Source organism: Panthera uncia (assembly GCF_023721935.1).
Source record: "Panthera uncia isolate 11264 chromosome D3 unlocalized genomic scaffold, Puncia_PCG_1.0 HiC_scaffold_8, whole genome shotgun sequence".
NCBI lineage: Eukaryota > Metazoa > Chordata > Mammalia > Carnivora > Felidae > Panthera > Panthera uncia.
Genome location: NW_026057586.1, coordinates 963,268 through 977,400, shown reverse-complemented (window position 1 = coordinate 977,400; position 14,133 = coordinate 963,268). Strand labels below are relative to the sequence as shown.

At 42.7% G+C, this 14,133-nt stretch overlaps 1 protein-coding gene across 4 annotated transcripts in view; it reads left to right on the top strand.

Moving 5' to 3' along the window:
* Positions 1–14,133, top strand: part of ATP9B (ATPase phospholipid transporting 9B (putative)) — a 250,819-nt gene that overhangs the window by 27,219 nt on the left and 209,467 nt on the right. For 3 of the 4 annotated variants that reach the window (XM_049620339.1, XM_049620338.1, XM_049620340.1), the window contains 2 exons: positions 10,685–10,835; positions 13,745–13,858. In XM_049620339.1, the coding sequence (XP_049476296.1) occupies positions 10,685–10,835; positions 13,745–13,858 (265 nt within the window). Of the gene's footprint in view, positions 1–6,916; positions 7,425–10,684; positions 10,836–13,744; positions 13,859–14,133 lie in introns of those variants that run through there. The other variant, XM_049620341.1, reaches the window with a different exon arrangement.

Below are 14,133 nucleotides of genomic sequence, written 5' to 3'. Positions count from 1 at the left end.
TTTTGCATATGGGTCTGTCTGGAACATACACTATTATGTGAAACAGCAGTGGTGGGTATACCTTTTTGCTACTTTTTTAAATTTAAATTTTAATTTTTTTTAGGCAGAGAGCAAGAGAGTGCAAGCAGGAGAGAGGCAGAGGGAGAGAGAAGGAACCCCAGGCAGGCTCCATGCCCAATGGGGTGTCTGATGAGGGTTCAGTCCTACGACCCTGGGATCATGACCTGAGTCATAATCAAGAGTTAGATGTTCAACCGACTGAGCCACCCAGATGACCCCCCCTTGTTGCCTCTTGTTCCCAGCCTTTGGGAGAAAGCTTTCCGTATTTCACCACTAAGTATGATGTGAACTATGGGTTTGTTTGTTTGTTTGTTTGTTTAAAATAGATTACTCATCTAAAACTATTGATAGTTTTCTTATTTAAAATCTCTCTTTGGGGGGCGCCTAGGTGGCTCAGTCGGTCAAGCGTCTGACTTGCCTTAGGTCATGATCTTGAGGTCTGTGAGTTTGAGCCCAGCATCAGCTGCCAGCTCAGAGCCTGGAGCCTGTTTCTGATTCTGTGTGTGTCTCTCTCTCTGCCCCTCCCCCACTTGTGCTCTTTCTCTCTCTCAAAAATGAATGAACATTAAAAAAATTGTTTCTTAAATCTCTCTTGTGTTGGGTGGGTGTAATACAAACAGTTGTGTCAGATTCAGAAACAGGATCTAGAGATACAGATTTGAGAGTCCTGTCATTGTCATAGAAGAAGCCACATGGAAGGATGGTGTTTCTGAACACGTCACAGGACATGTGGCATAGGTCTGTGGAAAAATAAAGGAAAGGGACACCTTGGGGAGAAGGACAGTTCTGGGAAGGAAGACTAGAATCCATTCTCTTAGGCGGGGGGGGGGGGGGTGGGGGGGAAGGGTAGCACTGGAAGAGTGGAGAAGTGGTAGAGAAGGTGACTTTTGTCCTTTTTTTTTCTTTTTAATTAAAAAAATTTAGAGTGTGCGTGCAAGCTTGGGAGGGACAGAAGGAGAGAGGGAATCCTAAGCAGCCTCCACACTCAACACCAGAGCCCGATGTAGGGCTTGATTTTATGAACCGTGAGATCATGACCTGAGTGGAAATTATGAATCAGGCACTTGACCGACTGAGCCACCCAGGCACCCCCGGGATGACTTTTGTCTTGTCCTTAGTTGGGAACATGGGGTCATTTGGGTGAGGAGATGACTGGGATCCAGATGAGGACTGAAAACATGGGAAAATCGGTCCTGGCTTTGGTAGAGAGATAATAACCAACAAAGGAGAATCAATAGTGATGCATTTGTATTGCATCCAGCATAGTGTTACGAGTTTCTGTCAGTGAGAGAGCCTGAACCGTTGCGAACTTGGTGGTGGCCGTGTGGCTGTGGGAGCCTCGGGAGCTATATATTAACCATATTTGTTCTTTCAATCTATGAGCATGGAAGGTTTTCCATTTTTTTGTGTCTTCAGTTTCTTTCATAAGCTTTCTATAGTTTTCAGTGTATAGATTTTTCACCTCTTTAGTTAGGTTTATTCCGAGGTATTTTATGGTTTTTGGCGCAATTGTAAATGGGATCGATTCCTTCATTTCTCTTTCTGTCGCTTCGTTATTGGTGTATAGAAATGCAACTGATTTTGGTGCCTTGATTTTATATCCTGCAACTTTGCTGATTTCACATATCAGTGTTATCAGTTTTTGGTGGAGTCTTTGGATTTTCCACGTAGAGTATCATGTCTTCTGCAAAGAGTGAATGTTTGATTTCCTCCTTGACGATTTGGATCCCTGTTATTTCTCTGTGTTGTCTGATTGCTGAGGCTAGTACTTTTCAATACTATGTTGAATAACAGTGGTAAGAGTGGACATCCCTGTTGTGTTCTTGGCCTTAGGGGGAAAGCTTTCAGTTTTTCCCCATTGAGGATGATATTAGCAGTGGGTTTTTCATATATGGCCTTTATGATCTTGAGGTACGGTCCTTCTATCCCTACTTTCTTGGGGATTTTTATCAATAAAGGATGCTGTATTTTGTCAAATGCTTTTTCAGCATCTATTGAGAGGATCTTGTGGGTCTTGTCCTTTCTTTTGTTAATGTGATATGTCACATTGATTTGTGGATATTGAACCAGCCCTGCATCCCAGGAATAAATCCCACTTGATTGTGGTGAATAATTCTTTTAATGTATTGTTGGATCTCTTTGGCTAGTATCTTGGTGAGAATTTTTGTATCCATGTTCATGAGGAAATTGGTCTGTAGCTCTCCTTTTTAGTGGGGTCTTTGTCTGGTTTTGGAATCAAGGTAATGTTGGCCTTGTAGAATGAGTTTGGAAGTTTCCTTCCATTTCTATTTTTTGCAACAGCTCCAAAAGAATAGGTGTTAATTCTTCTTTAAATGTTTGGTAGAATTCTCCTGGAAAGCCATCTGGCCCTGGATTCTTATTTGTTGGGAGATTTTTGATTGCTGATTCAATTTCTTTACTGCTTATGGGTCTGTTCAAATTTTTTGTTTCTTCCTGTTTCAGTTTTGGTAGATTCTATCTTTAGGAATTTGACCATTTCTTCCAGGTTGCCCAGTTTGTTGACATATAATTGCTCATAATATTTTCTTACTATTGTATGTATTTTGCAGCATTGGTTGTGATCTCTGCTCTTTTCATTTGTGAAATGAAAGTATTTCATTTGGGTCCTTTGTTTTTTCTTTTTGATTAATCTAGCTAGGGGTTTATCAATTTTGTTAATTCTTTCAAGGAACAAGCTCCTGGTTTCATTGATCTGGTCAACTGTTTCTCTGATTTTGATATCATTGATTTCTGCTCTAATCTTTGTTATTTCCCTTCTTCTGCTAGTTTTGGGCTTTATTCGCTGTTCTTTTCCAGCTCTTTTAGGTGTAAGGTTAGGTTGTGTATTTGAGACTTTTCTTCCTTCTTTAGGAAGGCCTGGATTGCTATATACTTCTCACTTAGGACCGCCTCTGCTGCATCCCAGAGGTTTTGGGTTGTGTTTTCATTTTCATTAGCTTCCACGTCCTTTAAAATTTTCTCTTTAATTTCTCGGTTAACCCATTCATTCTTTAGTAGAGTATTGCTTAATTTCCAAGTATTCCTGGTCTTGTCACAGTTTTTCTTGTGGTTGATTTTGAGTTTCATAGCAGTGTGGTCTGAAAACATGCAGGATATGATCTCGGTCTTTCTGTACTTGTTGAGGGCTGATTTGTGACCCAGTATGTGATGAATTCTGGAGAATGTTCCATGTGCACTTGGAAGAATGTGTATTCTTCTGATTTAGGATGAAATGTTCTGAATATATTTGTTAAGTCCATCTGGTCCAGTGTGTCATTCTTAGCCATTGCTTCCTTGTTAATTTTATGTTTCGATGATCTGTCCATTATTGTAAGGGGGTGTTGAAGTCCCCTACTCTTAGGGTATTATTATCAGTGAGTTTCTTTATGTTTGTGATTAATTGATTTATATATTTGGGTGGCTCCATGTTGGGGACGTAAATATTTACCGCAGTGAGATCTTGGTGGATAGACCCCTTAATTATGTTATAATGCCCTTCTTCATCTCTTGTTACAGTCTTTATTTTAAAATCTAGTTTGTCTAAGTATGGCTACACCGGCTTTTGACAACCGTTAGCATGATAGATGGTTCTCCATCCACTTACTTTCAATGTGAAGGTGTCTTTAGGTTAAAATGAGTCTCTTGTAAGTAGCCTATAGATGGGTCTTGTATAGAGCCTATGTCTCTTGATTGGAGCATTTAGTCCATTGACATTTAGAGTGACTATTGAAAGATACGAATTTGGTGCCATTGGGTTGCCTTTTGAGTTCATGTCTCTGGTGATATTCTCTGGTCCTTTCCAGTCTTTGTTGATTTTGGTCTTTTTTGTTTTGTTTTTTCTTTTCTCTGCTCAAAGGGTCCCCCTTAGAATTTCTTGCGGGTCTGGTTTAGTGGTCACAGACTCCTTTAGTTTTTGTTTGTGTGGGAAGCTCTTTATATCTCCTTCTATTTTGAATGAGAGCCTTGCTGGATAAAGAATTCTTGGCTGCATATTTTTCCAATTCAGCATGTTGAATATATCCTGCCACTTCTTTCTGCCTGTCAGGTTTCTGTGGCTAGGTCTGCTGTGAGCCTGAACTCTGTTCCCTTATAGGTTAAAAAGTTTTTTTTCCCCTTGCTGCTTTCATAATTCTTTCTCTGTCTGTGTATTTTGTGAATTTGACTGTTATCTGCCTTGGTGATTGTTGGTTTTTGGTAAATCTAATCGGAGTTCTCTGTGCTTCTTGGATTTTGATGCCTGTGTCCTTCCCCAGATTAGGATAGTTTCCTGCTATAATTTGCTCATGTAAACCTTCTCCCCGCTTTTCTCTCTCTTCTGGGACTCCTATCATTCGGATGTTACTCCTTTTTAATAAGTCACTGAGTTCTCTAAGTCTCAAATCGTGATATTTTGCCTTTATTTCCCTCCATTTTCCTTCTTCATTATTCTCCATAGTTTTATCGTCTTAATTTCTGATTTGCTGCTCTGCTTCGTCCATCCTTTCCGTCATCGCATTCATTTGAGATTGCATCTCGGTTATAGCATTTTTAATTTCGTGCTGACTAGATTTAATTCTTTCATCTCCGCAGAAAGGGGTTCTAGACTTTTTTCAACCCCAGCTAGTATTCTTATTATCATGGTTCTAAATTCTAGGTCAGACATCTTCCTTATATTTGTGTTGATTAAGCCTCGGCTGTCATGTCTTTCTCTTCTTTCTTTTGTTCTTCATTTTGTCATCTTGAGGAAAAGAAAAAGTAAAATATAAAAATTAAAAAATTAAAAACAAAGCAAAAAATCAAATGCAGCTTGATGCTAGGTGTGTTTTCATCTGCTTGTTGAAAGAAACTTGATAGAATAGAGAGAAAAGGGAAAGAAAAAAGGTAAGAAAAAAATTAAAAAAATATATAGTAAAATAGAATTAAATAGAATAAAAAATTTATGAAGTAAAAAATAGGATAAAAAATAATAAAAATAAATTTTTCTTTCTGTATGCAAGAATGAGGAAGAAAAACGAAAAAAAGAAAACAATGTAAGCAAAAACAAAGCAAAGCAAACGAACAAATACATGAGCCAGAAAACAGAATGAAACTACAGTGAAGTTACATCCAGTTTCCCTTAGAACTGAACAGGGAAGCCCGCTATAGTCCATACATTAAGCAGGTGGAGGGACTTGTGCTGGTCTTCTGGATGGTGTACTTGGATGGTGCAGTTGGACAGGGCTTGGTGTAACGGCTGTATTGTCCAGTAGGTGGCGCTGCGTAGTTTACTGAGGTGGATCATTGTGGCACACATGTGCGTGCACATGAGAGATGGAAATGGTTTCACCCAGTTGCCTAGTCTCTGGCACAGGAACTTCACTCTTTCACCGACTTGTGATCAGGCACCTCTCCGTTGTCTCAGGCCTCCGTCCACTCCCCATCTCTACACAGATAGGGTACCCTGTAGACTTCAGAGACCCCTGTGGCTTGGACCCACACCAGCTCTCTGGGGAAGGGTCTCACTGAGCAACGGCTGGTCCTGGCTTGCCCCAGAAAATGTTCATGCCGTTGCACAGCAGCAGAGGTTCAGAGGTTATGGCCAATCACAACACACAGCTGGCACCAGGTTTTGCCACACTCTGGCATCTTTGTCCCAATACCAGCAAACGTGGCTGCTCTCTGGGGTCCCCTGGGACCTTTGCCCGTGGGGAGGCTGTATGGCCTCTACCAAATGCACTCCAAGCAGCGGAACTGCTTCTCCCCGTGTGGCACACGGACCTCTCAGACCCCGCTGCCTGCTCCCGGGGCTTCGCCCTGCTTCCTCACCAGAGCACCGCCAGGCACTGGGCTCCAGAACTTCAGACTGTGTTCCACTGTTTGTAGAATCCTGGTGGTGCTGAAACCCTCTCCTTTCTTCTCGTCAGTGGTTTTGGGGAAACAGATTCCTTGTTCAGTTCCCTGCGCGTGTTTTCACTCCTCTCTCCAGCTGCTTTTGGGGGAGTGCTTTTCTTGCACGATCTTGATGTGCCTCACTCTCCCCCTTTCTCTTTCTCTGTCCTCTCTCCACGAAAACAGCTCCCTACCTTCTGGGGCTTTTTTCTCCACCGTTTCACGTCTCCGCACTGCGTACCTGCCGAGTTCTGTGGCTCAGGGTATACGGATTGTTGTGTTAATCCTCAGATCAGTTTCCTAGGTGTGCAGAATGGCTTGGTGCTGATCTGGCTGCGTTTCAGGGACAAGACAAGCTGAGGGTGTCCATGCTGCTCTGCCGTATTCACTCTTGGATTTAGTCTTACGTGACTTGACGATGTAAGGTGATTTATGTATAAATGGGCAGTGTCTCCCAAGCAATCACTCACTTAGAAAATATTCCACTTCCAAAGAAGTGTTACCAGGTGAAGCTAGCTCCTGGTTGTTTCCTCCCAAGGACCTCCATTTCACTCGCCCTCTTGTTATCAGTGTTCACAGATCCATCTTCCTCAGAAATTGCCCCTCATTTTATTTTCCTGCTCACCTCTACAGCTCCATGAGGCTTAAGTATACTTTCTGGGTTACTCACCTTTGGGGGCTTATGCACTCAAGGCACCTGTCTTCCCCTCCTGCTCATAGTTTCTGCCTGCATCGCCAGTGGCAATTCTGGTGGGACCCCAGGCTTTTAAACCCTCAAGGCTCTGTATTCATTTAATTCTGTGAAATAGCATGTGATTGGATTGTGGCTCCCTATCTACCACTTTCTTTTGTATTTGTATGAGGAAATACTTAGTAATAATACTTTTGTTGATAGTTATCAGTAGCCAAGTGTTTCAAATAATCGTTACATCTTGGAAGTCTAGGAATCTTTTTTTTTTTTTTTCCTATATAGGGCTATAGGGAAAAATTAATAAACTGTTGAGTATACGTGTTTTTAGCCCTTGGTATTTAATTTAGAGTTTATAGAGTGTAAGTCTTTGGAACTTACTGGGTTGTTAGCTTCAGGTGCTACACGCAGTGGTGTTGATGTTGACGTTTTTATTTTAGCTGTTGTCGGCAGTGTGCATGTGATGCTCAAAGTGGTTTTACATTTATGGAGCCTTTTGTCTGTATAAGAATATGCTGATAGCAGCGTAAACTTTGTAAAACCCACATTTTCTAAATTTTACATACATTTTCAAACGCTCAATTTTTCTCGTTTTCAATATCACGGTAGATTTGCCCGACTTGTGTACGTTAAGCCGTCACACACATTAGGCAAGTAGGTGTTTCCGAACAAAAATTCCTGTTTGAATACTTTGCTGGAGGATTTTCGCCCCGAATTGAAGCTTGTATCCTGTCCGCTACGCCTGTGTCTGCACCATGCTCCCCGTGGACCAGCCCTGCCCGCTAACCCTCCCTGTGACGAGGGGAATGTTCCAGATCTGCGATGTCCGGTATGGTAGCCGCTGGCCCAGGTGGCTGTTGAGCCCTTGAAATGTGGCTAATGTAACTGAGGAACTGGACTTTTTATTTCACTGAATTTTGATTCATACTGAGACAGTTACATGCCGAATGAATAGTCTGGGTGGCTCAGTCAGATTAGCGTCCCACTCTTGATGGCGGCTCTGGCCGTGGTCTCGCGGTTTGTGAGACTGAGCCCCCCGTTGGGCTCCATGCTGACATCATGGAGCCTGTTTGGGATTCTCTCTTCTCCGGCCCTCCCCCACTCATGCTTGTGCTCTCTCTCTGTCTTTTGTTCTCTCTCTCTCTCGACTAAACTTAAAAAAAAAAGTCACGTGGCCAGTGGATGCTATATTGGGCAGTACAGTAACGTGCACTTCTTTTTAAATTTTTTTTTAACGTTTATTTATTTGTTTATTTATTTTTTAAATTTTTCTTAGTGTTTATTTATTTTTGAGAGACAGAGGGAGACAGCATGAGCAGGAGAGGGCAGAGAGAGAGAGAGGGAGACCCAGAATATGAAGCAGGCTCCAGGCTCTGAGCTGTCAGCCCAGAGCCCGACGCGGGGCTGGAAGTCACGGACCGCGAGATCATGACCTGAGCCGAAGTCGCCCGCTTAACCGACTGAGCCATCCAGGCGCCCCAACGTTTATTTATTTTTGAGACAGGGAGAGACAGAGCATGAACAGGGGAGGGTCAGAGAGAGGGAGACACAGAATCTGAAGCAGGCTCCAGGCTCTGAGCTCCAAGCTGTCAGCACAGAGCCCGATGTGGGGCTAGAACTCACAGACCACGAGATCATGACCTGAGCCGAAGTCGGCCGCTTAACCGACTGAGCCACCCAGGCGCCCCTGTGCACTTCTTTTTAAAAAAGCTTTTTTTTTTAATGTTTATTTATTATTGAGAGACAGAGAGTGGGTGGGGGAGGGGCAAAGAGGGGGGGAGACACTGAATCCGAAGCCGGCTCCGGCCTCTGAGCCATCAGCCCAGAGCCCGACGCGGGGCTCGAACCCACAGACCGTGAGATTGTGACCTGAGCCGAAGTCGGACGCCCAGCCGACGGAGCCACCCGGGCGCCCCCAGTAACGTGCGCTTCTGTGTCAGATGCAACTTTCTAAGATTGGAGGCGTTCTGAGTGTGACTCGGGAAGCCACGTAGCTCTGCCAGCAACGAGTTGTTTCGTCTTGGAGAAATTGCTTACTTTTCTAGCCCCCAGTTTCCTCCTGGGGGAGACGTGGGGGTCTGACATCTCCGGAAGGTAGTTGCGGGTGTCATACCGATTGAACCCGGAGTTTGGGGAAGAGTCCCTCCCGGCTCGTGTAACGTGGGTCTCGTGTACCATAACTGCGTGGCTTTTGTGCACCAGGAGCACCGGCTGTATGCGGCTAGATAAGAGGCTGGCAATTTTGAGCTGCTGCCGGGAAGGAGTCGGGAGGGAGCCCCCTGACCTCCGGGGTGTCTGGGGTCCTGACGGGGGAGGGGCGGGTGGCAGGGGCGTGGCAAGGTGGATGGTGCCAGAGGAGAAGAGTCCTAGGGAGGTGTCCAGGCCACACGGTAGAAGCAGCAGCAGGGTGAGAAATGGGAGTTTGATGCTTATATTTTATTTGAAGTCTTATTTAATTTTTGTTTCATTCACGCCCGAACAGATCACAAATCCCTAACATTTTACTAAAGCTACTTGACAATCCCTTACTCCCCCCCCCCCCCCCCCCCCCCCCCCCCCCCCAAAGAAAGCAGTAAACATGGGAATACTTAGACAGCCTTAAATCACTTTAATAACATCCTGATTTATAACAGTCGGGGACTTAAAAGCATACTTGATATGTGAAGATGCTGTCTGTTCTTAAAAGTTGAAGCAGGAGGGTCGCTGGGGGTGTGTCAGAGCTGACCCGCTCGTCTGTGGCTGCCGCATGCGTTCCCATCGTGGGAGAGCTCACTCACGGTGACAGTGCTCCCGGTGCCGTGGCCGGGTGCCCACGACCGAAGGCCAGGGGGCTTCCGAGGGCAAAGCCCTGCCCTTCCAGACTGAAGATCTTCTGGGCACAGCTGGCAAGTAGGCAGACCGTCCATAGAGATGTACTGCACACATCTGTACGCTCACATGGGATGCCCCCCCGCTGGGCCGGGAAGCGCTGTGTCTGCGTTTTGATCACTTGCAAGGCAGGCGATTTCCGAAGGGTCGCGTCGGCTAGTGCCCCACCGTGGAAGTTAGGCGGTGACTTCAAGGTACAAGCCCAGAGCGTCAGCCTCATTTTGTAATGACGCCTAGAAGACTGTCGTCGTCCCGCAAAATTACTGTGACCTTTTGAGCTTACTCTGTCACCCAGGGGAGTTCGGCACTTGCGCCTTCTGCTGCCGGCCTGCCCGTCCAGCCTGGAGCGCACCCGGAAGACTGTTTCCAGGCTTCCTCGGCGTTGTGGGGATCTGAATTAGATCCGGTTTTAAATTCCTGATTATGTTACGCTCAGTTGAGATGGCTCTGATGCCTTTTCATCATTTTCTTAAGTATTTTAAGAAACCTTTATTCTCTCTATCCAAAAATGGTGCTTTGGACGTTCAGGGAGTAGAAGTATTTGTGCTCCTGGAGCCCTGGTGCTGTTAGAGCAAGGACAGATCTAACGTGTTTACTGCACACATGAGCATGGCTGCATGACAGTGCAGTGGAGCTGTCACTGTCACTAGAACATCCCACTGAGCAGCAGTACCCTTCCTAAATACTGAATTGAGCCGTAAGTCTTAACTTTATATTAATGCTACTAGAAAAGTCGCCTTTTTAGAAAGGAAAAAAGTGGTCCCCTCAAAGAAGAGAGGGCAGGTCACATTTGGGATGAACTGATGTCTGAGGACCTCTATCATCAAATTCCTGAGCGGTGCGTTGAGAATTATGAACAACAGACTGCCTTTTTCTCAGCGTAGTAAAGCATTGACTACTTCAGAATGTCAGTGTGGTTTTTTGTTTTTGTTTTTTGTTTTTCGTTTTGTTTCGACCCTGTTTGGTCTAAACAGGGAAGATAGTTTCCTTGAGGTTCGAAAAGTCGTCATATCCTCGCTCATACGAGTTTCTCTCAGTGTTTTATGTCACACCTTCATATCCATAAAACTTATTTTAAGACAACCCTACAGATTAGCTTTAGATATGCTGTCAGTGTCTAGTGCATATACACAGAAACAATCCGTATTGGCTCTAAATGTGTACGATTAGTTTAAAGACTTGGAATAGAGCATTCATAATGTGTCTCTTTTTTTCATGCAGTTGCTGTGATTGGCTGGTAAATATTTGTCAAAGAAAGAGAGAACTAAAAGCTCGCACAGTGTGGCTCGGATGTCCTGAAAAGTGTGAAGAGAAGCATCCCCGAAACTCTATCAAAAATCAGAAATACAATATATTTACCTTTATACCTGGGGTAAGGCTGTTACATTCTTAAAACTGGGCTTTATATGAGACATTGCCAGCTGCTTTTGTTTTCACTGTTTTCCCCCCCTTTTAATTGTGTCCCGTCCAAATCAGTGTCCCTTTGTTTTTGAACCATTCATGTTTCAGATGATTGTTAAATAATTCATGCACACTTTTACGGGTACAGCATAGAGTTCAACTTAAGAAAGTTTATAGTTTGGGGCGCTTGGGTGGCTCAGTCGGTTAAGTGTCCGACTTCGGTTCAGGTCATGATCTCGCAGTCCGTGAGTTTGAGCCCCGTGTCGGGCTCTGTACTGACAGCTTAGAGCCTGGAGCCTGTTTCAGATTCTGTGTCTCCCTCTCTCTCTGACCCTCTCCTGTTCATGCTCTGTCTCTCTCTGTCTCAAAAATAAACATTAAAAAAAAAAATTAAGAAAAGAGAAAGTTTATAGTGTGACTTCAGCCTTAGATAAAAATATTTATGCTACTGTAGAAATAACCAAGTAGGCCTGAATTAAATTATCAGAAAAGAGCTGTAAGTTTCGTTTGGAAGTGAAGCTGAATGCCAAGTGTAAAGCCTGCGTAGGAGCCTCCAAATGAGAGTAACGTAAGTGCTTACACAGACGGGACTCCGTAACAGGATCTCTGTAAGCATTTATAGGTGGATTTTCTACCTCACATTATGAATTTCAGGCCATGTATTATTGTATTATTCATTATCTTAAATAGGTATTATGCTGAGTTTAAATATTGAGGTTTAAATATTTGATTAATTTCTTTTATTGCTGGTGATATTTTTGTCTTAAATATGTACAAACTCTATGCATTTAGAATGATTGGATAATTTTTGATTTTTGTGCATCATTTCCTATTTTAATAGACGAACTTATTCATCTTTCTACAGGCAAAAGGCAGCTCCTACTGACTATGTTTCTAGATCAAAGTTTTTGACATGTTCTAGTTATTAGCTTTATGCTATTTTGCAAGAAAGTCTCTTGGTTTTGTGAAATGAGGGCTGTCTTACTTTTCATGTTTTTATGTAAATAATCATGCCGATTTTATGTTGGGCATTGATTACCTCCCACCACCCTTCCGCATCCATCTAATAGTTGGTGAATGCTTGATATCTAATTTGCTCTTTATTAAAACACACAAAACCGTTGGCTCCGTAATTGAAAGACTGCTCTTTTGTCAGGATATAAAATGTAAACTGTCTTTCAGGCAGATAAATACTCTCATCTGTATTGAATGAAGCTGCTGCTTTCTTTTTAATTTTAAATTATTAAATACTCGCGGATTGGCTAAGCATTGCACATTTTCCTAAAGGTCACAAAGTTCATTCGGTAGACAAGAAGGTATTGATTACGGCGGCTTAAAGCCAACAGCGCAGCTTAATTTTGACCAGAGTAAATCCACACAGCCTGCCAAGATTGGCCGTGTCCTGAAAATACCTGTTGATATGTTGTCTGCACAAGTGTTACCGTGTGAATTTGTTTCCTTAGATTGTCTCTTAAATTAGGCTTTTCATCTAAAACGTAGTATTTTAGAAACATTTGGTAATTGCACAGTAGGAATTCAATGCCATTTTTAGCACCAAACGGCAATTTTTGAATTGCTAATAGATATAATTTATGCTAACAGAGATTTTAAAGAAATCACTGAGGAAAAAGAGCTTTCTCTCCTGCTGAGATTAATTTATGAAATGACTGAAAACGTTTTTAGACAGCAATTGAATATGATTATGAATATAAACATGTTATCAATGTAGCCGATGCTTTAGTTGCACAAGCAACTGTGTGTTGATGTGGAAAACTTCGTTACGTGAAACCTGTGGTTCCGGACTCTTTAAGTCAACAGTCAGTACTTAACCCACCGCTCTGCTCTGGTTGAATTTTCCTGCCTTCGAGTTGCATAAACATGGTATCCAAGGAGATTTCGACTGCAAGTTGCAAGGGTGGAAGTCTGATTGCGGTTACAGCTGCTGTTTGAGTTATTCTCGTCTGTAAACACGAGGTTTCTTCCATTTTCGTTTTCCGTTTCAATTTAATAGTTTGAGAATTTGTAAATAGAAGTGTATTAATATACCGGATCTTGGGTTTTCTTCCTTAAAGACAACTCTGTTTGAATTAAAAAACAAAAACAGAAAGTTGCAGGATTTGCCTTCCTCACATTTTGTTGAATGATATTTATTTTATATCTGAAGCTCTTGTTGCAGGTTCACTGCTAAGAGTCTGTAAAAAATACGTAGGCATCTGTCTCCCCCAAAATTGCTTTGGAATTCACATTCTTTTATATGTCATCGTCTCGTACCGTCTGCGGGAAGCAGATATTTACAGGAGGCGGAGGCGGTTTTGTGAAGTCACGTTGTGTGCACCCTCTGCGTGTTCACTCAGCTTTTGTGAAACTGCCCTGACGTTCGTGTTCAGAAACGTGGCTGTCGTGTTTTATTTTTTACCGTTGCATAAATACAGGGTTAACACGACTTTCCCATTGTAAGATTTTCTGAGTTATCAAGATACACACGTGTGTATATAAATATATATTTATTGACCACCAACACTGGAAAGGACTTGCTATCTCATTTGCTTTGATGTACGTACAAAGATATTTATATGTAGGTCAGTGTGGAAAACTGGAAAATCAAAACTTTTAGAGGATGCTTTTAACATAATTGAAAGTTCTAATTGTCTTTTTTTCAATTTATTTTAGACATAATTTTGAGGTAACCTTACCTCGCTTTGTATGTGATTTGGTTATTGGAAAGCCAGTGCCAAAATTAAGAAATTTACTGTAACTCAGGGCATATTCTCAATGTTTGTTGGAGATGTAGTTAGATATTGTGCCGATTTAATTATTTGATTGTAGTATTAAAGATTTTCCTTGGAGAGACTGTGTTAATTTTTTCTTTTTCCTTTTTAGGTTTTGTATGAACAATTCAAGTTTTTCTTGAATCTCTATTTTCTGGTAGTATCCTGCTCGCAGTTTGTACCAGCATTGAAAATAGGCTATCTCTACACCTACTGGGCTCCTCTGGTAAAAGAAAAGATTTTTGAAATTAAGTTAAATGATTATTTAGAATATGGTTTTAAGAGTGGAGATGGTTGAGAGAGAAACTGATCAGATTTTAAGAAATGTGATATTGTTGCCGTGTATCTGTGAACTTCCGTGAAAGATTTTACAGAGCTCGGTCACATGTGTGCCGGGCAGCCCTGCAGGAGTGTCCGGGTGGTGCACTGCTCCCTCCAGGTGTCGTCTGGAGGGGCCGCTAGGCACCCCTGCTGGTGGGGGGCGGGGGGGGGGGTGGTTTC